We start from the raw sequence: 25,923 nt of genomic DNA on the forward strand, positions 1-25,923 counted from the left end.
GCGCCCTACAGTGAAAATCTCTCCAAAAAAAAAAAAAAAGAGTGCAGATCTCAAAAATGTAAAATTTAGTATTATCTCTTAGTAGTTATTTAGCCTTTTTTATAGTTGACAGTAAACACAGCATTAATAATAGAGAGTAAACAGTTCTTGAAGATAACTGGGGAGAATGATGTTACCTTTCCTTACCCTTTTGATTTTGAGTTTTGTTTACAAACTAGATAATGAATTGTACTTTATCATTCTAAAATTATTTTCAATATTATTTAGGTTTATTTATTTAAAAGATTAAGTTTAAACAGGTTATTTTCATTTAGTTGCCAAGATCATATAAATGATAACTCATTCAAAACTGAGATACCCTTATGATTCAGTGTAAGGATTGCAGCTTTTTAAATATATCTATAATTGTGTGTGTTATTTTCACTTTAGAGCTTGTAAAGATAATTCTGATTTTGGTAGACCTCCCTTTAGATGCAGCAACTGACTAAACTTCTCTAGTTGAGAAGGGTTCAGGTTTGGGTTTTTCTTTTTTTTTTTTTTCTTTTTAATTTTATTTATTTTTTATTATTTTAATTTGCTATAGGACACATGTGTTCACCAGAGAAGGACAGAGAGAAAGAAGAGAGGGGAAGTGAGAAAGCAAGTCAGCAGGTCTGGGACTTGAACCACGGTTGGCCATGTGGAAGTCAGTTGCTTTAACCATCATTCCACTGCTGGCCCCAAGGGAAGAGTTCAGTTTTTACTGGTTTGACTATCCCCCAAAATGTCTCAGGGTTTCAGAAGTAGTAAAGAAAATTAGAACACTTTTGTTTGACTATGAATGACTATTTTTCAAGCCCTGCTGATGGATTGGCAGTGTGATGAATTAGAAATCAGTTGTTATTAGATTAATTAGAAATACCATGGCACCTTTCTTGGCACTAAGAACAAGTGTTTTTCAGGCCTACTAGATCTGGAAGATCCTCAGCTAATGATCTCTGAAGGCACTGCAGTGTGTTAGTACATTTGGCTTTTAAACCGTCTATGATGTAAAACTAAGGTTTTCCAGTGTGTTGCCTTGGGTCTTGTTACTCAGTGGTGGAACACTTTTTTCCCAATTAGGGCTCATGTAATAAGGACTATAAAGAACGGATAAAAGCCTTAGAAAGGAAAGGACCATGCCCCAGGCCCGCCCTTCCTTTTCCTATCTTCTATAACAGTCCTTTCAGGTTCCCTTCTGGAAGATCATTTAAAAATCTGTGTCCTAGAGAAACCTACTTCAAGACATAAATAACCTCCCAGGAAAGTAGCTTGCCCAGAAAGTTAGTTGAGTGACAACTTCTTATTCTTCAACTAAACAAGGTAGTAGGTTGTCAATAAGTGTTTGATACTTAAATTACAAAAGCTGGATTAACACGAATTAATTATCCAAGGACACCTTTGCCCTGGAAGTTCCTATTGGCCAGAGACTGCTTCATCTGCCATTTGAATGTGGGTAGAAGTGACAGCCTCAGACTGCCTGTAGAGAAGGTACCCAGTCTAAACAGCACCATCCCATGGAACTTTTGCGGTGAGAAAGTCTGTAGGTGGTGCTGTCCCATACTGCGGCCACTACCACATGAAGCTTTTGAATTTCTGGAGTGTGCCTGATGTGACAGAAACAGAGTTTTTCATTTAATAGAGTTTTAATTAATTTAAAGCTAATAGCCACTTATGGCTCAGGGCTATTGTCTTGTACTGTGCCACTCTAAAAAACAACCAATTCCTAGCCTCCCCGACATAAAACAAGGAAATGGCAGTACTGACATGAAGAAAAGGAAGGAAAGGAAGAGTTATCCCTCAGGGTGATTATTGACCTACACAGATGATTTCGGAATTCCCATTTGCCTCAGATTTTATTTTTTATGATGCTAACATTCTTCCTACTTTTCAGTCATGAAACCCATTCATTTGGTAGATACTCTCTGAGTGTGTACCATGTACTTAGGTGTTGGGGACACCAATATTGCTGTAATGAATATATAAATACGTGCCGGGAAAGGCCCCTGAATCTGTGGGAATGGAACACGTGTGTAGGGAGCCCTCCGCGGAGGGCACTGGGCGGGGACAGGAAGGATAAACAGTGATATTTTGCTAGAAGGGCAAACATTGGGGAGAGGGGTGGTATTATATTCTTGGTTATTGTACATGTTGAGAGCTGAGAAAATAGAATTTCAAGGGGTTGTTTCAACACAGGAGTAGATTCAGAGTTCTCTTTCTTATAAAAGTATTATCAATAACTAACTTATTCACAGCTTTTTTTGCTGATATATGTGGATTTTTTTTTTTTTTTTAGTTTGATCATATCTAAAAACCTGTATACTTTATTGTTTAATCTAAATGAAAGCCCATCCATCTGGAAGAAAAGGGCTCTCAATTCTGTAATTCTGGGGAAAATTCCCAAATAGAGTTCTCTGATGAAGTTTATTATTCCTATAAAACAAGTCTTTAAATCACCTGAAAGAGTTAGGAGTATTTATTTTATTTACTTAAAATAATTATGAGACACTGTGCAGTTCAAGTCCTGGTCCTGGTGGCCTGAGAAACATGCCAGGTACATGTGCATGCTTGCTTAAAATCCTGAGAGGAAGTGAGAAGGGGTTAGTGAAAAGAAGGGATTACAGTGTGGACACACACACACACACACACCCTGGGGGTCGGGGAGAGGGAGAGGAGTTGATTGCTCGCTTTCCTTTTCAAGCTCTGTCTTTCTCTGGTAGGCACTTGTCCCTTATAGCAAAAATAAATAAATAAAAGAATGACCAGAAATTGAAGAGTAATGAGGGGCCTGCAGGTGGTGTGGCGAAGGGTGCTGGACTCCCACATGACCAACTGGTTCAAGTCCTGGACCTGGAGGCTTGCTTTCTCATTTTCCCTCTCTCTGTGTCTCTCTCTGGAAATATTAAAAGTAATAATAATAAAGTTAAATAATGCTTTTTTTAAAAAAGAAATTGAGTAATAATTAGTTTTTCAGAGAAGATAAAGAATAGAGTTCATTGTATTCGTAGCTATGAAATTTACTCACAATTAACTCTACATAAGCCTATACTTTATTAAGATGTAGTTCACAAGATGCTTAATCTTAAAGTCAGAAATTGATTAGAGACCTCTTTATATCTATTGAGAGTTTTAGAAATGAATCACCTGTTTATAATTTTCATATGAGTTAGTGAAACCTGGCTAAATTGTAGATTTCCACCAGGGTATTTTTGGGTTTTCTTTTGGCCCCTGTAAGTATTATTTTCATTTTACTATGGAATTAGAACATTTTTTTAAAAGTTGAAAATTTTAATAATTCAAATTTGTTTAGTCAATGTTGCATGTAATTATTAGTCAAAGTTTTTCTCACTCACCTAATTTGCGTTATGTTCATTTTATTCCTCATTTTTCTTTTTTTAGGACCCAATGTTGTCTTCCAGTGGTGAAAGCACCCCAGAGACCCACTATCCAAGTTTGACTGTAGCGTGGAGGCAGGGCAGGCAGCCCTGGTCAGATATCTCCTACACAATCCATTTCCTTCGCTGAATGTTAGAGCCACTTGTGATTATTTCTTTGTGTTTCGAATTCACAGTTAACATTGATTGTACCCAGTTAAAGGATAGTGGGTCTTTGTGTGGCTTTCCCTGCTGTCCTCTCTGGCACCCTTTAGCATTTTTCTTCCTTTTTCATTTGGTAATTGTAGGTCATTAGCATGCACATTGAGTTTGCCCTGACATGGTGGGAGTTCAAACACACAAAGACCCACTATTTGCACAAACTGTTCTTGCTGGTTTGGAATGGGCTGCCATGCTTTTCTGATGTTACTGCAATGTGTATATTCATTACAGAATTCAGCTTCAATTTGCTTATGTTCTGCTATGATGTTTGATCTAATCTAATCACAGGAGCTCTTCACTGGCTCAATATGTGACCCGCCCTCAAATATGCAGTTTATCACGTTCTAATATGCCGCTGTGACTACTGATACTTAGATTTGTTAGAGGCCAAGAACTGAAAGTTACCGCTTTTCTGTTTTCTGTGTATTTGGAGTGGGAGCAGTAACATTTGGGGGGAGTTTTTCTGACCTCACAGAAGAGGAGGCGGCCTGCTCTGGTGGGGTGTGTGCGGAGTGGGATATTTTTAATGTTGTAACTGCCCAAGGATGAGCACTGCCGTGTGGTAGTTCCCTGAGATCTTCATGTACCTGAGCTAATGAAGGTACTGCATCACGTGCTGTCGCAGCTTGTTGTTAACTTCTTTACTGGTGACCTAAAAATGGGTTATCTCTGAGGAATGCAAGGCTGTCATTGGCTGTGAGATGTGAGACCTTTCCTACCTTTGAGCGTTTTTACGTGTGATGTTTAGCATCAGAAGTCGCGTTACCTGTTAATCAGGTGACTGCACACCCCGGCGCATAAAAGGTGATGGATGGCTTTCCTCTTAATATGTGTAATAGAGACGAGGAATCTCTGATGAAACGCTGGCGAAGCATGCGTGCATCCTAGCCAAGCATGAATCCGAGTGAAAGGACGTGTGTGAGCCAGCCTTCCTCTGTCCGTGCGTGACAAGGTCGGCCTCACCGCCCGGGCTTCTGGCTACTGTCTGTTCTTCACCCACACTGGCTACTTTGGCATAGGATTTTCACTTCTTTTCCTTGAATGGGAAACACTTCTGAAATAATAAACATTATTATAAACTGATATATGGGAGTATTTAGTTAAAACAAAAAGGAGTTGTAGTAGACAGTATTAAACTGTATTTGAAAATCAATGGGAAGTTTATGCAATTTAAAATGTTTACAAACTGCAGTGCACTCTACTGTTTGTGAATGTCAAAGCATTATCAGGAAAAGTGTACATACAATCAGTCTTATTTCTTCATAGAGTTCTTTAAGAAGAGTGAAATATGTTTTTATACCTCTCGGTTTCAGTTAGAGGCATATTTTGTGCAATATTTATGTTAATGTGCCTATACATTATGAATGGATGAGCTCAGTCATACGCTGCATAAATTACAGCTTCACAACACCCAAGAAAGAATCAGCAGTTTAGTTGAAACTTCAAAAGTTGCAATATCTGTGTTCTAAAGTATTTCACATTATTGGAATGTAAGGAGATATGTATATATGCTCCCTGGGGTGGGGATTTCTAGTCATTAGACTACCTCCATTTTTTTTTTTAATGCAAAACCAAATTTCAGTTCGAACACCTCATTTTCTGATTATGTACCATTAGTATTTATGTCTAGTAAAGTGAACACGTAACATTATGCCAAAACCTGTTTAAGGAATCCAGTAAACAAGCTGACAAAATTTACCTTAAAGAAAAACTGTTGAGACTGGGAGTAGGATTAGCTTTGCACTGCCCAGAAGGGCAGCTCCTGTGAGTGAGTCGGGAGCTCACTGCCATGAATACCTAGCCTATGAGGTACTTGACCTAATCCAGGTCCTAGGGAAATACAAGCCCACAAAAACAAACTGAACACCAGTAATATAAAATCCCCATTTCTTACCAGATCTTGACTCTTCCGCTGTTTCAGTGTCTGAGTACGTGCGGTGCAGTGCTGCATTAGGGCGGCGTATGAAAGCATGGTTTCACTTCCTAACTCTTAACTGTTCCAAAGAAAGACATGCGAGGATAAGGATCTTTTTACACATCTGGCAATTTAGGAGTCCTCTCTTGGAAACATTGAGATTGACTTACTGGAGTCAGAAATTTCAACTCTCTAAGCATAGAATTCGTTTCATCAAGTTGCATCTTCTTCTTTACATTGAACTATTTCTTTTTGTTCTTATTCTTCATGGTGAGAATATCTACAGTAGCATGCCCATCTCTGCAGTAGGCTGAGCTTTTGCCAGGATGTCCTTCTCATAGATGGTGATCCTGTTTCCCATAGGACTTGTCATTGATTCAGTCCGTGCAAGACATATCCAATATTTTTGGCATCAGGAATACTTCTAAGTCATTCCGTGTGACCACTGTTTCTTTTGACCATCCCTCATTAATCAGGTTTAGGCATTCAGAAAATGTCTTATTCACTTTTTTAGCAAATAATCTTTGGTTATCTTCTTCTGTCATGGTAGTCCAGAAGGACCCAACTGGTTTTTTTTCTTTTGTCCTTCAGGCTCAGGCTGGGTAACTACTGAATTGGGGCCCTTTTCAGCATTCTTCCTCACTCACTCAGATGAGCCTGCTCTCTCCTGCAGTTTCTTTGGGCTAGGCTGATCTACTCTCACTAGTTGCTTCGCTGTAGGGTGTCTTCACTGCCAAGTGGATTTTGATTTTTCTATTAGTTTAGGATTAGAAGATGAAGAAGGCCTGGCTACAGTTTCAAATGTGATGCTTCTTGATAGCAATTTAATTATTTCTATATCCTCAGGAGAACTGGTTTGGGCACTAGATAAAAGTGCTTTTGATTGTAATAGTTCTTTTTCACGAGGCCCTTCCTAGGTTGTACTATTGGCAGAGGTTCTACCGGTGCCTTGTTTCTCTGTCCCAGGTTTTACTGTGGTGACTCCTAACAGGTCACACCAGCGCTGTGTCTGAGATGTGGTGCTCACAGATTTGGTGGTAGAGGTCAGAGTTGAGGGTCTGTCACTTGTCACTGAACAGTGCTAGTGTTTACAGGCTTTGTGGCTTTAGAGACAATCATTGGAAGTTTCTCTGTTGTTGCAAAACTCTCATCTGTGACTTGTAGAGTTTTCTAAATGAACGAACTTTAGACTGCACACTTTGGCCATGGTAAGATCCAAGGATAGATTTCTTGGGCACATTAACATCTTGCTTTGGTTCTTCTGTAATCATATGTTTCTTTTTATTATTATTAGGATGAAATGTCTGGCTTCACGTCCTGTGTTGATTTTGGAGATCATCTTTAATTGGTAACACTTACAGTTTAATTAGCATCCTCAAAATTATGTGTCTCGGGAACCAGCAGTTAGCGTAATGGCTATGTCACTGGACTCCCACGTAGTTGACCGTGGTTCGCGTCCCAAACCCGGTGGCTTAAAACTCACGCCGGGCACGTGTGCGTGCGTGCCCAAGATCCCGAGAGGAGAATGGAGGAGAAGGGATTGCGGCGTGGCCATCCCCCCTGTTGGGTGATTTCTCTCTTTCTGTCTCTATGTCTTTCTCTGTCTGTCTGGCGAGCGCACACGCCCTATAGCGAAAAAACCTCTCAAAAAAAAAAAAAAATTATGTGTCTCAGTTGGTGTACTTGAATTGGTTAATTCACTAGAAGGTTTTAAAGAAATACAGTTTTTTCCATCGTTGCATTGTTTTTGTTCCCTGTAGGTCTACTGGCATTTTCTTTATCAGCCATTTTTATTTAAGTTTCTGAACTTTTTTTCCCCCTCTTCAACGTGGGCCTCAGATGTCATGACTCTCTGGCCTGTACCACTGGATAATATCTGATTTTCTCATTTGTGTGCAAAAGCTGTTTTTCTTCTTAAAGATGTTCTTTGAGTTTTTGTCTTCTTTGCTCTCTGAATGTGGACTGGGTCCTTTGACTCCGAAATAGCTGCAGGTCTGGGGGCATGTCGGGGTGCCCATTTGCAGTCTAGCGTCCGGGGTGTGTCTTGGGAAAGGGCATTTCTGACCCCTTCAGCCCACCACTGCACTCTCTAACCACCTCCATTTTTAATTCTGACATCATCATGATACTTTTATAAGTAGGACATTCATAGGAAAGCAATCATGCAAATATATAGGTGGAATCACGGATTTCCCTGCAGACACTAAAAGAGAGAGTGCAAAAAATGGGTTCTTACGAATTCAATGAACTGTTCCAGATTGTACGGGCTACTACTTGTTATTGAGATTAGATTAAGGACAGTTACGCTAAACCATTTTAAATGCTGAGGTTGGAAATCAGAGTACTGCTAATCAGCCACATTAATTGGCATAACATTTTTCCTTTTAATACTGAATTCGGATGAATTGAATACACTGATCATTATTTTGAAGGTATTTTTATAGCTCAGATTCACATTTACACTGGTAAATAGAGATTATTAGAAATGCCATTCAGGTAGTTTTGCATCTGTAAGCAATCTGAAAATAATATGTTCATCAGATACCAATGGCTTAAATCACATACTGGCATAGTTGAATGTCAGTCTGGAAATTAAATTTACTGTATTAACTGAAATACCACCCTGTTTATAGGTATTATATATTTGAGGGAAAGCAAAAAGAAAAGCAATTGTATAACATATAATAATAACAACGAATCCTTTTTAAAAGTGCATGCAATCCTTTGCAATACCTCATTCAGCCATGCCTATGCTCTCTTCCTCACTCAGTGTAAGGCAGCTTTCAGTCATCATAGAAGACAACATTAGAAGGAAAGTTTACCAGAAACATAGAATCTTATATGGGTGCACAACTGAATAAATTTGAACTCTAGAGGAGGTGAAGAATCAAAAATGCCTCTAAAAGATTATGATACGTGATCATCACGTCTAAAGTATGTGATTAAATCCGATGGGTTTTCCAGCAATGGAAAAGTCCATTCTAAAACCAAAGCTGATTTTCAGAAAATTTGCAAATTTAAATCAACCCCTCTCCATTGTATGCTTTCTTTCAACTTCATCTTGAAGAGTCATTTTAAAATAATTTTTTAAAAATGCAACTGCTATTTTAATGATCTAAATATATGAGTACTGGTAGCTTAAGAGGAAGAAACTGGAGGAAGAAAAAGTAGAGCAAGAAATGCCAATTGCAGTCTAAAGCTTTATTTGCCAAGTTTTCTTAGAATGGTTTTACCAAGTTAAGAATCCTTGTAAATACTCTGTGGAAATACGGAGAGACTTTGCCTGAAGTGGCATTATCGGATGCTGCTGTGATGCTACTGTAATGTAATAAATTATTAAATTGTTGCAAAGTGCTGTTTTTGCCTTAAATTTTTATTTGTGTGTCTTGAAAACTATAGTATTAAGGTATTGAGATTGTGCGAATGCTGGGCACGCTTGGCATGAGATAATCTGTTTTTATTTTTACAAAATTGTAATATAACTATGCAAGTGTGTTTATTAAAAGGACACAAACTATATTACTTGTATTGTGTATTTCTTTTAAAAATCCTTTAAAACTTGTTTACATGTAGTCATGATTAAATGTCTTGGGAATTTCTCTTTTTTCCTTAGTTTGTCTCTGGTTATAGGCCAACAAATTTTTGTTATCACAGGGGGTGAAAGAAATTTTTAAGTGGCCAAGATTGAGACAGTTTGGTCTAAGACAATCATATTGGATTGTCCAAAAAGTCATGACATATTTTTGCATAGAAAAACAGAAAAAAATACACCATGACTTTCCCGACAACCCAATATATCCTAAAAGTGAAAGAGCATTGTATTTTAACAGGTTATCTCTTACTAAAGGAAAATAGAATCTAGGTTAATAATAAACTATTATGTTATTTAAAAAAATTTTAATAGCTTTTTTCCTAAAAAGATTAGAAGGAACCTATGAATTAATACATCACAGATGTAGAGTAAGAATTTTGTAGTACAAAGTAAGAGTCTCTATAGAAGAAACTGCAGCGAATTGGGGGAGAAAGTTGAGAGTTTAGCAGTGTATTATATGTAAGGGATCAGCCTAACAGTTTTATAACCCTTTGGGTGAAAAAAATATAGATCAAAATTCAGCCCATCCTCTAATGCCTAACATAAATAGCCTCTTTGCAAAAATCCTTTCCTCATCTCTGGAAAGTTATTCAACCAAATCTTGAGTATTTGCATAAAGGCAAACAGAATACTTACTGGGATACGGAAGTGAGTGTCCGATGGTCTTCGCCGTAGGTGAGACCTAGCACATGAACAGATCATTATGAAACCGCATACTAAGCACAGCCATAGGTAACTCCTGGCACCAGGGGTTATAGAAGGAGCAATATTTAATTCAGTGATAGATTGTACAAGAGAGGAAGTGGCTACCAGTTTCTTAGAGTAAGTAAGAGTAAGCCAGATTGGGGATGGGATGGCGGAGAGTATGACCGAGACAAGTAACAGCCCGTGGGAGTGGGACGTTCAGTATTCCTGGAGCGGAAGGGCAAGCCAGGACCGTGAATGTTGAGCAAGCCGAGAGGCAGGCCGGGGCAAAGTCAGAGGTTCTCTAGCTTGGCCGTGTGCTTGGTTCACCTGGGAAGCTTTAAACGGCATGCACGGGTCCTGATTTAAACGGCTGAAGTTTGAGCTGGGGTTTTTCCTTCCTTTTTTTTTAATTGCTAAGAGCATGTGTGCTGGTCCAGAACAGGGAGAGAAAGGACCGTACCAGTGGGGTGCGGTTATGCTGCAATCCCTTCTTGTAAATAGACTCTATGGAAATACGGAGAGACTTTTGCCCAAAGTGGCATTATTGGGTGCTACTGTAATGTAATAACTTACTGTTGAAAGTGCTGTTTTTGCCTTAAAATCCTGTAGGGATTTGGAGCACGTGCACACAGGTATACCCGTTGTGTTTTCAAACTCTCAGGGCTGAGATTAAAACAGCGATAAGTCCTTTGGGGTCTGGCTTCCTTAACACTAGGCCATGGCATGGCCAATGGTTGGAGAATTTTCCCAAAGTGCCCCAAGTGATTCTGATAAACAGCCGAGGTTGGAGGGAAAAGTGATGAAACAGAGTCTGAGGGGGAATGGTTGGAACTGAGGACTGATGGAACGTGAGGGTAGGTGGAAGAGGCAATTTATATCTTGAGTGACAGATTGGACATGGTGCCACCAACTGCAGTAAGGAACCAGTCAGGGAAAGAAGACGGGTCTGGCTTGACAACCAAACACTCGTGAGACACCCACATGGAGTGGTCCACAGGTATTCCGAAACAGTCAAGATGTTCAGCATCAGATGGTCAGCCGACAGTCAGATGCATATTGGTTGTTAAAACAGTCAAGATGTTCAGCATCAGATGGATGTCAGCCGACAGTCAGATGCATATTGGTTGTTGAGCCAATGAGAGCAGAGGAAATTGCATGAGGGAGAAGATTAGACCTCTGAAATAAGCCGTTAACATTTGGGAAAGGGAATACATGAAGAAAAGGAAAAGACATTCTATGAAAATAAATATATGTGATAATTAATATTGCTACCACTTTTTAAGAATAGTGAAATTGTGGGACCAGCAGTTGGCGTAATGGCTATGTCACTGGACTCCTATGTAGTCGAGCACAGTTTGAGTCCCAGACCCTGTGGCTAAAACTCAAGCCGGGCACACGTGCGTGCGTGCCTACCCAAGATCCCAAGAAAAGAATGGAGGAGAAGGGATTGCGGCATGGCAACCCACCTGTGGAGTGATTCCTCGCTTTCTGTCTCTCTGTCTTTCTGGTGAGTGCATGCACTCTATAGTAAAAATCTCTCCAAAAAAAAAAAAGAATAGTGAAATTCTGACTATGCAGCCTTCACTCGTACTAGTAAGAAGAGAAGTGCTCTTTACTGAGGACTTGTTAGTCCAGGTCATTTTCTAAGATCATAATGTTACATCATTATTTTCTTTTTATGGAAATTAAAACAGGTTAAATAACTTGTCCAAGGTTACTCAGCTAGTAAGTGGCAAAACTGATTTAGTTTCAGGTCTGGCTCCTGAGTGCACGCCGTTAACCTCTACACGAGTGTGCTTACAGTGCCACCAGTTTCCTAATAATGAAGTTCCGGCAGTTACAACCATCACACACTGGGGACATGTAAAGAGGAACAGTCAGATACTACACAGTGCCTCTATGCAAGAGGGATACACAGAAGGACAGGACAGTGGCAGGTCCATAAAATGTGGCACTGGGGGGGCTGACCCACACAGGAAGGTTTGCGTGTACAGAGCCCCCTGAGTATACCTGGCATGCATGTGCCTGTCATCGGGACTCTGTTGAGATGATGAATCCGTCTGTCTGTTTCAGTCATGGAATGAATGACTAAACTTTTTTTAAAAAAGATACACAGAGAAGTGGCAAGGGCTGAATATAATAAACAAGAACATGAATCTGTAATAGTATCCAAGAGGATAAAGCTGAACATACCACTTACTTTTTGGTAACGGCCTTATTGAGATACAGTTCATGTACCATGCAGTTTACCATTGAGAGTGTACAAGTCCCTGGTTCCCGGTACATTCAGGGTTGTGCAGCCACTACCACAGTCAACTGCTGAACGCTTTTATTTCCTCAAAAAGAAACCCTGTACCCTTTGGTTATTTCCCCATGCCCTCTGCACCCCACCCACTAATCTTTCTTAATACGTCTGCCTGTTCTGGACATTTCATGTACGTGGAGTTATTCGATGTGTGGTTGGTTGTTTTTGTCATAGACTATGTGTGCTTGCTGGAGAGAGACAGAGAAGGTAAAAGGAAAAGAGAGTAATCACCCGTTGGGGGGAATGACCACGCCATAATCTCTTCTGGAAATTTGGGCTTGCACACACACGTGCCCAGCACCGTAACCACTACACGCTTGCTGGCTCAAATATGTGGGGTTTGTGATAGACTTACTTCACTTAGTGTAATATTTTCAGTATTACAATATTTTCAATATTACAGGTTCACCTGTATTGTACCATGCGTGAAGACATCATTCCTTTTTTTTTTTTTTTTTGGAGAGGTTTTCGCTATAGGGCGCGTGCGCTCGCCAAACAGACAGACAGAGACAGAGAGACAGAAAGCGAGAAATCATCCCCCAGGGGGGATGGTCACGCCGCAATCCCTTCTCCTCCATTCTCCTCTCGGGATCTTGGGCATGCACGCACACGCACCCGGCGTGAGTTTAAGCCACCGGGTCTGGGACACGAACCACGGTCAACTACGTGGGAGTCCAGCGACACAGCCATTACGCTAACTGCTGGTTCCCAAGACATCATTCCTTTTGATGGCCAGATTAACTAATATACCTATGTGTTTTGTTTATCCAAATTCATCCGTTGATGAAACATTTGGTTTTTTGACTATCATGAATAATGCTGCTATAAACATTCATTGAGTTTTGTGTGAACATATGTCTTCATTTCTTTTGGATATATATTCCTAGGAGTGGAATTGCTGGGTCAAATAGTAATTGTACATTTAATTTTTTTTTTTTACGAACTGTCGCTGTTTTCCAAACTGGCTGCACCATTTTTCTATTTCCACCAGCAGTGTACAAGAATTTCTGTTTCGCACAACCTCACTAACACTTGTTATTACCTGACTTTTTTTCTTTTCTGTTTTTTGAGTTACCGAGTGTGTGCACTAGCCAGAGAAAAAGATGGACAGAGAAACACTGTAGTGGAGCTCGATCACACCACAGTCCCTTCTATCGTACATTTCTTTGTCGTGTTACGATTTGGGACATGCCATGCACGTGTGGGGCTGACCCACACAGGAAGGTTTGCGTTTATAGAGCCATTAGGCTAGGGGGCCAGCCCTGCTGTCTGACTTTTTATTTTAGTCATTGCTGCGAGTGTAAGGTAACATCTTGCAGTTTTGATTTCCATTTCCCTGATATCTAATGATACCAAGCATTTTTTCATATACTTTTTGGCCATTTATTTATCTTTTGTGGAGAAATGTCTATTCAGATCTTTTGCCCATCTTTTGACTTAGAATCACTTTTTTCTAACTACTTTTTTTTCTATAGGCACATGCACTCATCAGAGATAGAGAAGGAGAGAAAGAGAGAAAGAAAGAAACACCACCGTCAGGGGGGTGATCTGGTCATAATCCCTTTCCTTCATTCTCAGGATTTGGGGAACACATGCGCATATGCCTGACTACGCATAAGCTGCTAGTCGACCATGTGGAATCTAGCCACCTTCACCATGCCATCTAACTGGCCCCATGATCACTAAAAAAAAAAAAAGAAAAAACAAAACAAAACTACTTACGAGCAATTTGAGGTTCACAGAAAAATTGAGAGGAAATTGTATCTCATTAGTAACATTCTCCACCTAAAGTAGTTTTGGTTATGACTGGTAAACCTACACTGACACATCATTATCACCGAAGTCTGTAGTTTACGTTAGGGCTCATTCTCGGTGGTGTACGTTCTGTGGGTTTGGATGAGTGTGTAATGGCGTGTGTCCACCATTGTAAGGTCAGCGTACTTTCACGTTCCTAGAAATCCATGCCCTGCATATCCATGCCTGTTGCTGAATGTGAAGAGACTATTTCATGACATCACTTCATATATTTTGATTCTGAGTAGTGCATTAATTCCTTCAGTTGGGCCAGTGATATAACTCTGGCAGGCTAGAAGGTAGTGCACATATTGGCCTGAACTGCTTTATGAGGTCAAGGCCTGCATTTTTATCTCCTAGTAGGAGGTCTTTGCTGTTGTGGGCCTATAACCTTTTAAAGAAAATTCAAAAATAGGGAACTAGCAGTTAGTGTAATGGCTATGTCGCTGGACTCCCACGTAGTCGACTGCAGTTTGCCTCCCAGACCCGGTGGCTTAAAACTCACGCCCAAGATCCCGAGAGGAGAATGGAGGAGAAGGGATTGCGGTGTGACCATCCCCCCTGGGGGGTGATTTCTCGCTTTCTGTCTCTCTGTCTCTCTCTGGCTGGCTGGCGAGCGCACACGCCCTATAGCGAAAACCTCTTAAAAAAATAAAAATAAAAATAAGACCAATAAAATTTCTCTTCATCCATTTGTACTTATCAACAGAGATACTTTTGGAAGTTCTAGAATACTACTGTTTTCTGATAGCCAAGTATTTTGCTCTCTGATGGAATACAGCATCAGAAAACCGTGCAAACTTCTTCTCTTTGTGTTTAAATGAGCAACATAACCCCTGACGATGTAGAACTTGACAGGCAGCAAAACGACACAAGAGATTACAAATCTGCCCAAAAATGACTTAAGTTTCCAAAAATAAGAACACAGAGATCTGTGACTGCATGATAGAAGCATGCTAGTACATTGTTTATACTTGATAAACATTTGCCAAGTGAAGCAAAGGCAATTCTTTCACAAAATAAAATATCCAGTCATTTTCTAGTGTCCTGGTAAAACCTCAGTGTAAAGGCAGCCTTCAGAAAATGCACAGCTTAATCCTTTGGATTTACTGTTAAAAGCTCATCTTTTCACTGAGCTTGAACGCAGGACAACTGAAATTGACGTGCTTACTCTGGCTGCTTCGTCGGGCTCACAGAGAATGGCATTGTTCAGTAACATCGCTCCCCTCAGGATGGGCGAGGGCTTTTCTGGGACTTATTACACAATCCAAACAAGCCCTCTCTGTTCTAGCCATCATAAATTGTCTTTTGTCCTTCACCTTTTGGAATCTTCCCAGAGCTTTCTCCTCTCCTTTCTTACGCCTGTCTCGTTTGTTTCTTGTTCTCACTTACAGTGTAATTTGGGACAGTAGTCCCCATCTGTGGTGGGACACAGTTTCCCGTGTCATTGTTCATCATTTGTCTCTCAGTCTTCACATCTGCCCACAGTGTGGGAGGGTCTTGTGGCCCCAGCCTACCACGAATTTTCCTCTGGGAACTTGGATCTAACAGAAGCCATGCTCTCTCAGTTTCTTTGCCCACACTTCCTGTCTGCCTGAAAGAACTCTGACCACCTGTGGTGGTTATCGCCGTAGTGTCTCCTACAGCTTCGAGTTTAGCTTCATATCACATTCTGTAAATACCTACCGAACATCTGCTGCATGTCAGGCACTGGGAATCTAGCAGATTTGAAAGTAGGCGAAAATTACCACCCTCTTGGAACTGGCATTTGAATAGGGAAAAACAGAAGGTGAATAAATCAGTAAGTTCAGTATATAGTGTCTTAGAAAAATAAAGCAGGTCGGGACCAGCAGATGGATTAATGGTTACATTGCTGGACTCCCATGTAGTCAGCCGCTGTTCAAGTCCCAGATCCGGTGACTTAAACTCACGCGAGGCGCATGTGCGTCTGTGCACGCACAAGATCCTGGGAAGACAGTGGAGTGGAAGGGATTGCAGCATGGCCATCCCTCCTGGGGGGTGATTTCTCACTTTCTATCTCTCTGATGAGTGCACGTGCCCTATAGTAAAAATCTCTCTTGAGAAAAATAAAGCAGAGAAGGGGGCAGGTGGTGCTGAGGTGGGGCAGGGGGTGGGTCTGGAGGGATTTTATTTGGAATAGGACATGCAGCTAAAGGCTTTCTGAAATAGCGCCATTGGCCCAGAGATTTGAAGGGTGTGAGGAGTACCTAGAACAAGCCATGTGGATGTCTGGAAGGTCATTCTAGGCAGAAGGCAGGAGCATGTCCTCAATGCTCGTGGGCCACCAGTGTGGCAGGAATGGAGGGATGCTCAAGAGGAGGAGGAAATGAGAAGGGGTAACTGAGGTGATGGGAGAGTTGTGTATGTGTTTTGGTTTTTTCTTAGAGTGAAAATCATACCAGGCACATGTGCATGCATGCCCAAAATCCTGAGAGGAGACTAGAGAAGAAGGGATTACAGGGTGACCATCCTCTAGGGGGGTGATTTCTCACTTTCCCTCTCTCTGTCTCTCTCAGGTGAGTGCAAAAAAAGAAGAAAAATCACCTCCCAGAAAAGATGACCTCACTACAGTCCCTTCTCCTCCATTCTTCTCTCAGGACTCTAGGCATGCATGTACACATACCTGGCGTGATTCTCAAGCCACCAGGTCCAGAACTGGAACCGTACAGTTGGCCATGTGGGATCCAGTGTCATAACCTCCATGCTCTCTGCTGGCCCTTTATGATCTATTTTCTTAAGTACTATTTATTTCATTTTACTTATTATCATTCTTCAATTTGAACAGAGAGAGAGAAAGCAAGCCGCCAGGTCCGGGATTTGAACGTGGGCCTCCATGTGGTAGTCTAGCACCTTAACCATCATGCCATCTGCCAGGCCCCCCTTTATGATCTAATTTTAATCCAGGGTGTCTTGTCACTGACATGTTCAAGCCACTTACATTGATTAGAATGATTTCATACTTTTATTTGTATCTAATTCTGTATTTTCTATTTACCATGCATTTTCTTTGCTGCTTTGTGTTCTGTCAACACAGGGATTTCTGTGGCGTTGGTCACATTTCTTCATTTTCTTTATTTTTCTACACAGGTTTGGAAATGATGTATTTTATGTCTGTGCTTTGGGGAGTTACCTTTCTATTATTTTTTTCTTTTTACATTTGATCTCTGTACAACCTTACAGCATACAAATGAATTTTCCCAGCATGAAATTCACCGTGTATTAGTCAGTCGAAGATATTATCATACACACTATCAACAGATAATTTCCCATTTTTGTATTTGTTAAATGCTCTGCTGTTTTTTTCCCCTTGATTCCCTCCCTCCTGCTCCCCCTTTCTATTTTTAACCTGTTTGCCTTAATGAAGTCTAAATTTGATCAATATCTGCATCAGTACAAGCAGAATGATGTCTAATGATTCTCCCCTGCCTTTCATGTTACTGTATTTTGTGTCTTAACTTCCCCTTGTGTATCTGCCCACCAACATAGGTGTTATTATTGAATATTGTTGTTACTCTACGCAGTCAGTAATTATTTTCATTTTTCACAGAACTACTAGTAGTTTCTTTAAGAATTATTTAATTTAATTTAACTAATTAATCGATTTTAATTTGACCAGAGAGGGGTGGGGAGGGTGGGGAGTAAAAAAGAAAACCGCCAGGTCCCGCACTCAAACTGCAGTCAGCCATGTGGTGTCAGCACCCTTCAACCACCGCTCCACCTTCTGGCCCCTCAGAACTACTAGTAGTTTCTCTCACCACTTCTTATATCTTACTTTCCGTTCATATTCAGTTTTCTTCTTCCTGGACTTCACCTCATAATAGTTCCTTTCTTTCATGTCTGTTAGCCTTAAATGCTCTCAGACTTCTGAAAATGTCTTGATTTCTCCCTCATGCGGGGTGTGGTGAGGTTTCTGGTCTGACAGCAGTTTTTTCCGTCTACTGTTGTGAGTTGAGGTGTGTGCAGCCAGTCTAATTGCTGTCCCTGTGTGGGTCCTCTGCTTCTCCTTTCTGTTTAATGATCTGTTTTTCTCTTTAGTGTTCTGCGATCTAAATATGGGTTTATTTTTATTTTTTTCCTAATCAGGAGTATTGTTCCTCCTGAACTTGAATTGCATCACTATCAGTTCTAGAAAAGTCTCACCCATTATAATCTCAGCATTCCCTCCCTCTCGTCTTTCTGTTTCCCCTCCTAGGATGCTAGTAGATGTGTCGGGCTTGTCATTCTGCCCTCTTTGGCTCTTCACCTTCATTTCATGTTTTCCCTGTCCCTTTCTGCCCCGCACCAGGTGCATCTAAGTCATTTCTTCAGATCTATTTTCAGATTTACAAATTATTTTAGTTCTTTCCTCAGGTGTGTTTAATCTGCTCTTTAATCTCTTAATTTATTATTTCTGTTGATAGTATTGCCATTTTTATTCATTTCTTTTTCAAATCTGCCTGGTCTTTTTTTTAATGTCCTATTTATGGTCTCAAGCCCTTCATATATGCCTTGAGTTATATTAAACATATATATTTTATATCTCCATTTGTATTCTGTTTTATTACTGTATTTTGTTGTTATAATCTTCATTTAATTTTTTTTTTTAATTTATAGTAGATTTGGGACCAGTAGGTGGTGTGGTGGTTAAAGGCACTGGACTTCCACCTAGCTGACTGCAGTTTGAGTCTATACCTGGTAGCTTGCTTTCTCACTTTCTCTCTTTCTCTCTCTGTCTCTCTGTCTCTTTACCTCTCTGATCCAATTTACAAATAAATAAGTAAATAAAGCTAAATAGAATTAATTCTTAAAAAAAAAAATTATAGTAGATTTGGAACCAGCAGATGGCATAATGGTTACATTGCTGGACTTCCACATAGTTGACCACAATTCGAGTTCCGGACCCCGTGGCTTAAAACTCATACCAGGTGCATCTGCGTGTATGCTCAAAATCCTGAGCGGAGGGTGGAAGAGAAGGGATTTCTGCGTGACCATATCCCCTGGGTGGTGATTTCTCACTTTCTATCTCTGTCTCCAGGGAGAGATTTTCCCTATAGGAAAAAAATCTCTTAACCAAACAAGCATAAAAACTATTTGGTGAATTGTTTCTTGTGGGTTTTGTTTGTTTGTTTGTTTTGTGTGTGTGTGCTTGCCAGAGGGCACATGTACTAGCCAGAAAGAGGGGAGGAGAAAGCAACATGTGTGGGGAAGAGTCATGCCGTGACCCTCCCTGTGCATCTCTTTCCTTTCAGGATCTGGGCACACGCACACTTTCAGGCCGCCAGGTCAAGGCTTGGACCGCACACCTAGCCATGTGGCTTCCAGCCCTTTCACCTTAACCAGGCCACGGAGCTGGCCTGAGCTCATCTTCATATGAGAAAAATCATCGTGGTTTTTCTGTGGAAATCCTGTGGAGCCAAGGTTCCGAGGTGACCCACCCTGCAGTTGCACATTCCTCTAGGCGAGCACCCGAACGATATCAGCAGTCAGGGATCGATTTCCGTGTTAATTCTGCAGTGCAGACTTCTTGGAGTTCCGAATCTGTGTGAGAGGCCAAGCCCAGTCTTTACATCCTTCTCCCAACCTAGACAAAAAGGTTTCTTACCATTTCACTGTTCTGGTGGGAAGATTTTTTTCCTAGTCCACCCTGTAATCTTCAGTCTCCTGCTAGAGCCTCCTCTCATTGACTAACCCAGGGAGAAGCCACTGAAATAGGAGCCTAGAAAGAGGAGCCTGCAGGATTGGCCTCCTTGCAAGACAGAGCCAAGCAGAGAGAAGAATGAAGAATGGATCTGGGGATAAACAAGCCCAGGACCCACACAATAGTCTACCAGTTGACAGATATTTCCTGACCGCTGGTGGTCAAAAGCTGTACTCAGTTTGACATTATAGAACTGTGGTAGGGACCAGCAGGTGGCATGGTGGCTAAGGTGCTGGACACTCCCACATGGCCGACCACGGTTCAAGTCCTGGACTTGGTGGCTTGCTTTCTCACTTTCACTTTCTCTCTCTCTCTCTGGTCAAATTAAAATAAATGAATGAATAAATAAAATGAAAAAAAAATTCTTTTTTTTTTTTGTAGAGGTTTTTGCTATAGGGCATGTGCGCTCACCAGACAGACAGAGAGAGACATAGAGACAGAAAGTGAGAAATCACCCCCCAGGGGGGATGGCCACGCCACAATCCCTTCTCTTCCATTTTCCTCTCGGGATTTTGGGCACACACGCCCCCCGGCGTGGGTTTAAGCCACTGGGTCCAGGACTCGGAACTGCGGTCGACTACGTGGGAGTCCAGCGACATAGCCGTTATACTAACTGCTGGTCCCGAAATAAAAAATTCTTAAATAAACAAAAAAAAGAACTGTGGTAGACATAGTCCCTAACCTTTAGAGACACACACATGCAAACTGTCCAGGTTCACAGAGCAAGTTAGATTATGCGAGTGTTAAAATATAAGACTGGCCCCATAGCCTAGTGGTTAACAGAACTGGATTCCACATCGTTGACCACAGCTCAAATCCCTGGCTACTTGAAAAACATGCTGAGCACGTGTGCCTGTGTCTGTGTGCATGTATGCGCTGTCTCTGTCTCTGTCTCTCTCTCTGGCAAGCACACAAACCCTATGTCAAAAATCTCTTTAAAAAATTTTTTTCCCAGCAGTTACTTTTTTTTTTTTTTAGAGATTTTTGCTACAGGGCATATGCGCCCTCTGGAGAGACAGAGACAGAAAGCGAGAAATCACTCCCCAGACGGAATGACCATGCCACAGTCTCTTCTGCTCCATTCTCCTCTTGGGATTTTGGACACGCATGCACACACACCCAGCATGAGTTTCAAGCTGCCAGGTCTGAGACTCAAACCACAGTCAGCCATGTGCGAGTCTAGCACCTTAACCACTATGCCAACTGCTGGACCTCAGCAGTTACTTTTTAAAAATAAAGATAGAAATGACATTAATTTAAACGGTATTTTTACCAATCTAGTACATCTAAAATATCATTCCAATATATAATGAATATAGGATTAATGCAGTGTTTTGCATTTGTTTGTTTTGTTTTGTTTTGTTTTTGTTTTTTTCAGCAGGTCTTCAAACTTCAGTGTGCCTTTTGCACATCCAGCACATCTCTGTCTGAGCTGGTCATTTGCCACACCTGTCGATAATGGCTGCTTTATTGGGCAGAACAGGTAGAGAAGATGGCAAATGGATGTATTCTGTCCATAAAGTCCTAATTCCTCATCCAAAGATTTTGCCCTTGCTCCCCTCAGAAAGAAGAGTTCTGTCGTCAAATGGCTGTTGAGAACGTGGCTCATCAAGTGAAAGTCGCTGTGGTGCAGGCTTCCTCAGAGCCAGGACGATCCCACAGGACCAATGCACCGTGCGCGGCTTGGTTCAGATTCATGTGACCCCACTGTGGGACCTGCTAGGTTGGGCGAGCAGAGAGCCTGGTGGCAGGTGGAGGCAGAAATATAGGAGGAAATACCAGAAAGAGGAGAGTCATAAAGGCTGAAAGTCTGGAGACTTGAGCTCATCCCAGGTGCCAGTGCTGTGGGCCAGTAGAGGTGAATTAGCCCAGAAGTGGTCGTTGAACTTGGCCACACTGAGGTTACTGTCACTTTCCCAAGATCAGCATGAGCCGAGCCGTGGGACAGAAGCCAGAATGCCCAGTGGGAAAAGCGACAGGGAGAACTGGGGGAGTTTGCCAGGGAGAACTGGGGGAGTAGGCTTCTGTGGGGACATTTGGCGATGAGACAAAAGGAAGAGGTTGCTGGGGGTAGGGGGAAAGGATTGAAAGAAGGTTGTTTGTTTTAAATAATGGGATAGGGGCCAGCCCTACATCCTAGAGGTTAAGGGAGTTGGATCCCACATGGCTGACCACGGTTCAGATGCCAGCCCTAGAAGGTGCATGTATTGGGTTATCAGAAAAGTCATGACACATTTTTTGCATAGAAAACAACGTCATGACTTTTCCAACGACCCAATACACACACACACAAAATCCCAAGAGGACGAGGAGAAGGGATTGCTGAGTGACTGCCCCATTGTGATGCTTTCCCCCTCTCCCCCTCTGACAAGTTCATGCACCCTCTGGCAGTAAAAAAAGAAAAAGGGAAAGAAAAGAAAGGGTTAGGAAGGATACAGGATGATGTTTATAGGCGAAGAAGGAAGCAGGGAGGACTAGAAATGGAAGCGTGAAGGAAGGGAAGGGTCCTGCAGAGACCAGGTTAAGCACGCTGGCTTTAGAGAGGGACAGGGCTCTCTCAGCGCCTGACCCAGGAAGTGCAGGGACGAGTGAGCAGAGAGAAGAAGGGGAGGAAGTAAGAGCGGCCTCGGGCCTTTACTTCTTGCCCAGCCACAGAGAGGACATTGGAAGTGAGGACAGCGGTCAGTTAGGAAGCTGGAACAGAGAATGAAAGTCCGTGCTGCTATCATGAATTGCCGAGGGTCAGCTCGGTGTGGCACACGACAGTTGTCCCCTCACTGGCCCTGGTACAGCTCCTGCTACGCAGGTTCTAACCTCAGAAACGACAAAAGGTCTGAGGCTTTTCCTACTAGTCCAAGACATTCTCCCAGAGGGGGGTGAATGCTTGTGAATCTAACCCAAGTCACTATTTCTCCGGATGTGATAAGAACACCCCTTAGTACACAGCACAGGAAGCAACACAGCATCCAGGTAGGCTTTAATGACTATATATTTATTTAATAACTATTAGAAGGAACATAAGAACCACATTAAACTTCACACATGAATAAATATAGAAGAAAGTATTAAATGACAGTAGAGATGATGTGGATTGGCAAAAATCTTGAAGGCAGGACATAGAGTGGTCCGAGTCCTGTACCTGGTGGCATGCCTTCTCACTTTCCCTTTCTCTCTGTCTGTCTCTCTCTGGGCAAATAAAAAAAATAATAATAACAACAAATAAAAAGATTTAAAAAAAACATAGCTTGTCTTATTCAATTATTTTTTTACGGTAATTTTCTTATTTATTAATGATTACTTTTTAAATTTTATTAGTATCTTTTTTGTTTGTTTGTTTTTAATTTGACCATAGACAGAGAGAGGGCAAATGAGAAAACAAGCTACCAGGTCCAGGACTCACACCTCAGCCATGTGGGAGTCTACTACCCCAACCACCACACTACTTGCTGGCCCCAGGAGTGATTTTCTTAAAGCTATTGGCAATTTCAGTAGAAAATAGAATAGCTCTCCTTGTTAGAACCATGTGTGAGCACAAACCCATATACAATATGTAAAAATTCAAAGCAGGTTAGAAAGAGAAACCCTCGGGAACCAGCGGTTAGCGTAATGGCTATGTCGCTGGACTCCCACGTAGTCGACCACGGTTTGCATCCCGGACCCGGTGGCTTAAAACTCACGCTGGGTGTGTGTGTGTGCGTGCCCAAGATCCCGAGAGGAGAATGGAGGAGAAGGGATTGCGGCGTGACCATTCCCCCTTGGGGGTGATTTCTCACTTTCTGTCTCTGTCTCTCTCTCTCTCTTTGTCTGGCGAGCGCATTCTCTCTCTGGGCAAATAAAAAAAATAATAATAACAACAAATAAAAAGATTTAAAAAAAACATAGCTTGTCTTATTCAATTATTTTTTTACGGTAATTTTCTTATTTATTAATGATTACTTTTTAAATTTTATTAGTATCTTTTTTGTTTGTTTGTTTTTAATTTGACCATAGACAGAGAGAGGGCAAATGAGAAAACAAGCTACCAGGTCCAGGACTCACACCTCAGCCATGTGGGAGTCTACTACCCCAACCACCACACTACTTGCTGGCCCCAGGAGTGATTTTCTTAAAGCTATTGGCAATTTCAGTAGAAAATAGAATAGCTCTCCTTGTTAGAACCATGTGTGAGCACAAACCCATATACAATATGTAAAAATTCAAAGCAGGTTAGAAAGAGAAACCCTCGGGAACCAGCGGTTAGCGTAATGGCTATGTCGCTGGACTCCCACGTAGTCGACCACGGTTTGCATCCCGGACCCGGTGGCTTAAAACTCACGCTGGGTGTGTGTGTGTGCGTGCCCAAGATCCCGAGAGGAGAATGGAGGAGAAGGGATTGCGGCGTGACCATTCCCCCTTGGGGGTGATTTCTCACTTTCTGTCTCTGTCTCTCTCTCTCTCTTTGTCTGGCGAGCGCATGCGCCCTATAGCGAAAAACCTCTCCAAAAAAAAAAAAAAAAAAGAAAGAGAAACCCTCTTAAGGACCCAGTCTTTAAATCTTTAAAACCTGTTTAGGAACAGGCAGATGGCATAATGGTTACATCACTGGACTTCTACTTCGTCAATTACAGTTCGAGTCCCAGACCCAGTGGCTTAAAACTCACACTGGGCATGTGTGTTTATATGCCCAAAATCCTGAGAGGAGACTGGAGGAGAAGGGATTGCAGCGTGGCCATTTCCCCTGGGGGGTGGTTTCTCCCTTTCTGTCTCTCTGGCGAGCACATGCACCATATAGCAAAAATCTCTCTCTTTAAAAAAACAAACAGGGACCAGCAGGTGGCATGGTGGTTAAGGTGCTGGACACTCCCACATAGCTGATCACAGTTCAAGTCCTGGACCTAGCGGCTTGCTTTCTCACTTCTCTCTCTCTCTCTGTCCTTCTCTGGTCAAATTAAAATAAGTGAATGAATCAATAAAATTAAATAATTCTTTAAAAACAAACCAAAAAAAACCTGTTTAAGACCTTCAAAAACTCCTCACATGTTCTGCCTGTGGGGCTTTTGTTCATTGCCAGACCGTCCTTCCCTGTGAGGGTCCCTCCAAATCTATCAGACACTCCCCCGCCTGCCCAGGCCTTGCTGCAGAGAACACCTTCTCCTTGCAGCCTCCCCTGATGGCCTCAACACAAAGCGTCCTCCCCACTTCACGGCCCTTTCTCCCTCCCTGTTTCCTGATGCGCGCCCCCTGTTGCCCCTGGTAGCTTGCTGGCTGCCTACCTGCTCTCACTTTCTGAGAAAGGGCTCCAGAGAGTATCCCCCTATCTCCGTGCATCAGCCCGCCTTCCGCCGCCTGTGGAAGGCGTGATTCTGGAATTATGCCACCTCACAGCCTGCCTCCAGCTCAGCTCTGATGTGCTGGTCAGTTGATCCCCTTGAATACAGAACCTCTCACCCTGGAATGAGGTTACCTGTGACTTCCTTCAGGGTCACTTATGGCTGGGTACCCGCAGTGTTTCCAAACTGTTATGGTGAGTGAAGGGAGAGGTCTTGGGGACCAGAGTCCTGAGAATTTTAGGTTCCCTAACCTGAGAACTTTCCTTTGAGACATCTAGAGATATTTTTCTTAAATATTGTTTTAAACATTTGTTCACAAAAAGAAATACATTTTACCTCCCCACATCCACTCATAATTTAAAATGTTCTCGAAGCTGTGTATATAAGAGTTGCTTTTTTCTTTTCTCTTTTTTTCTTCTTTCTTTATTATTTATTTATTTATTTATTTTGATGCTGGGCCCGACCAGCACTTAGAAAAACTAACTTGTTAAAATGATCCATTAATGACTCATGGTTTACGGTTTGGAAGACACTCGTCCAAGGCATTCAATCCATTTTAATCATCTCAGTGACTTCAAAAGTGTCTTGAGATGGTGAGATTCTTCATAAGCTCAGCCCCGTTCTGATCTCCTTGAGGCCATTTTCCAAGTTCCTTAATTCTGTTGTTACTACTCAGAACAGAACGGAGAAGCACGTTGACCCATGACAGACGTTGCTAACTTGCTGCTCTCCAGCTCGGAGTGATGGACCCGGAAGGCCGACTCCCTGCGCTGTGGGGGTGCTCTGCAGAAGCTAAGGGCCTGCTTTCCAAAGCTGCATAGTTCTTCCAAAGCGGCGTTTGTAAACCCAGCACAGCAGCTAATAAGTGTCTATTAATGACAACTAAAATAGTATTTTAAACTTACCCTGTTTTTCCCCCAGGGTGTGCTGATCTGCAAACCCTGGACACAATGCAGCCAATTGAGAGGAAAAGACAGGGCTACATTCACGAGCTGATTCAGACGGAAGA

At 41.9% G+C, this 25,923-nt stretch overlaps 1 protein-coding gene and 1 pseudogene across 1 annotated transcript in view; one reads left to right on the forward strand and one right to left on the reverse strand.

Annotated features, from left to right (window-relative positions):
- Positions 1-25,923, forward strand: part of ITSN2 (intersectin 2) — a gene marked incomplete in the record, with an annotated part of 122,530 nt that overhangs the window by 83,629 nt on the left and 12,978 nt on the right. Inside the window, 1 exon segment of the mRNA XM_014583868.2 lies at positions 25,836-25,923. Within this exon segment, the coding sequence (XP_014439354.2) occupies positions 25,836-25,923 (88 nt within the window).
- Positions 5,398-18,219, reverse strand: LOC102501831 (cytoskeleton-associated protein 2 pseudogene; annotated as a pseudogene).

The sequence above is a fragment of the Tupaia chinensis genome, unplaced genomic scaffold (assembly GCF_000334495.1).
Source record: "Tupaia chinensis unplaced genomic scaffold, TupChi_1.0 Scaffold144952_1, whole genome shotgun sequence".
NCBI classification, from domain to species: Eukaryota; Metazoa; Chordata; class Mammalia; order Scandentia; family Tupaiidae; genus Tupaia; species Tupaia belangeri.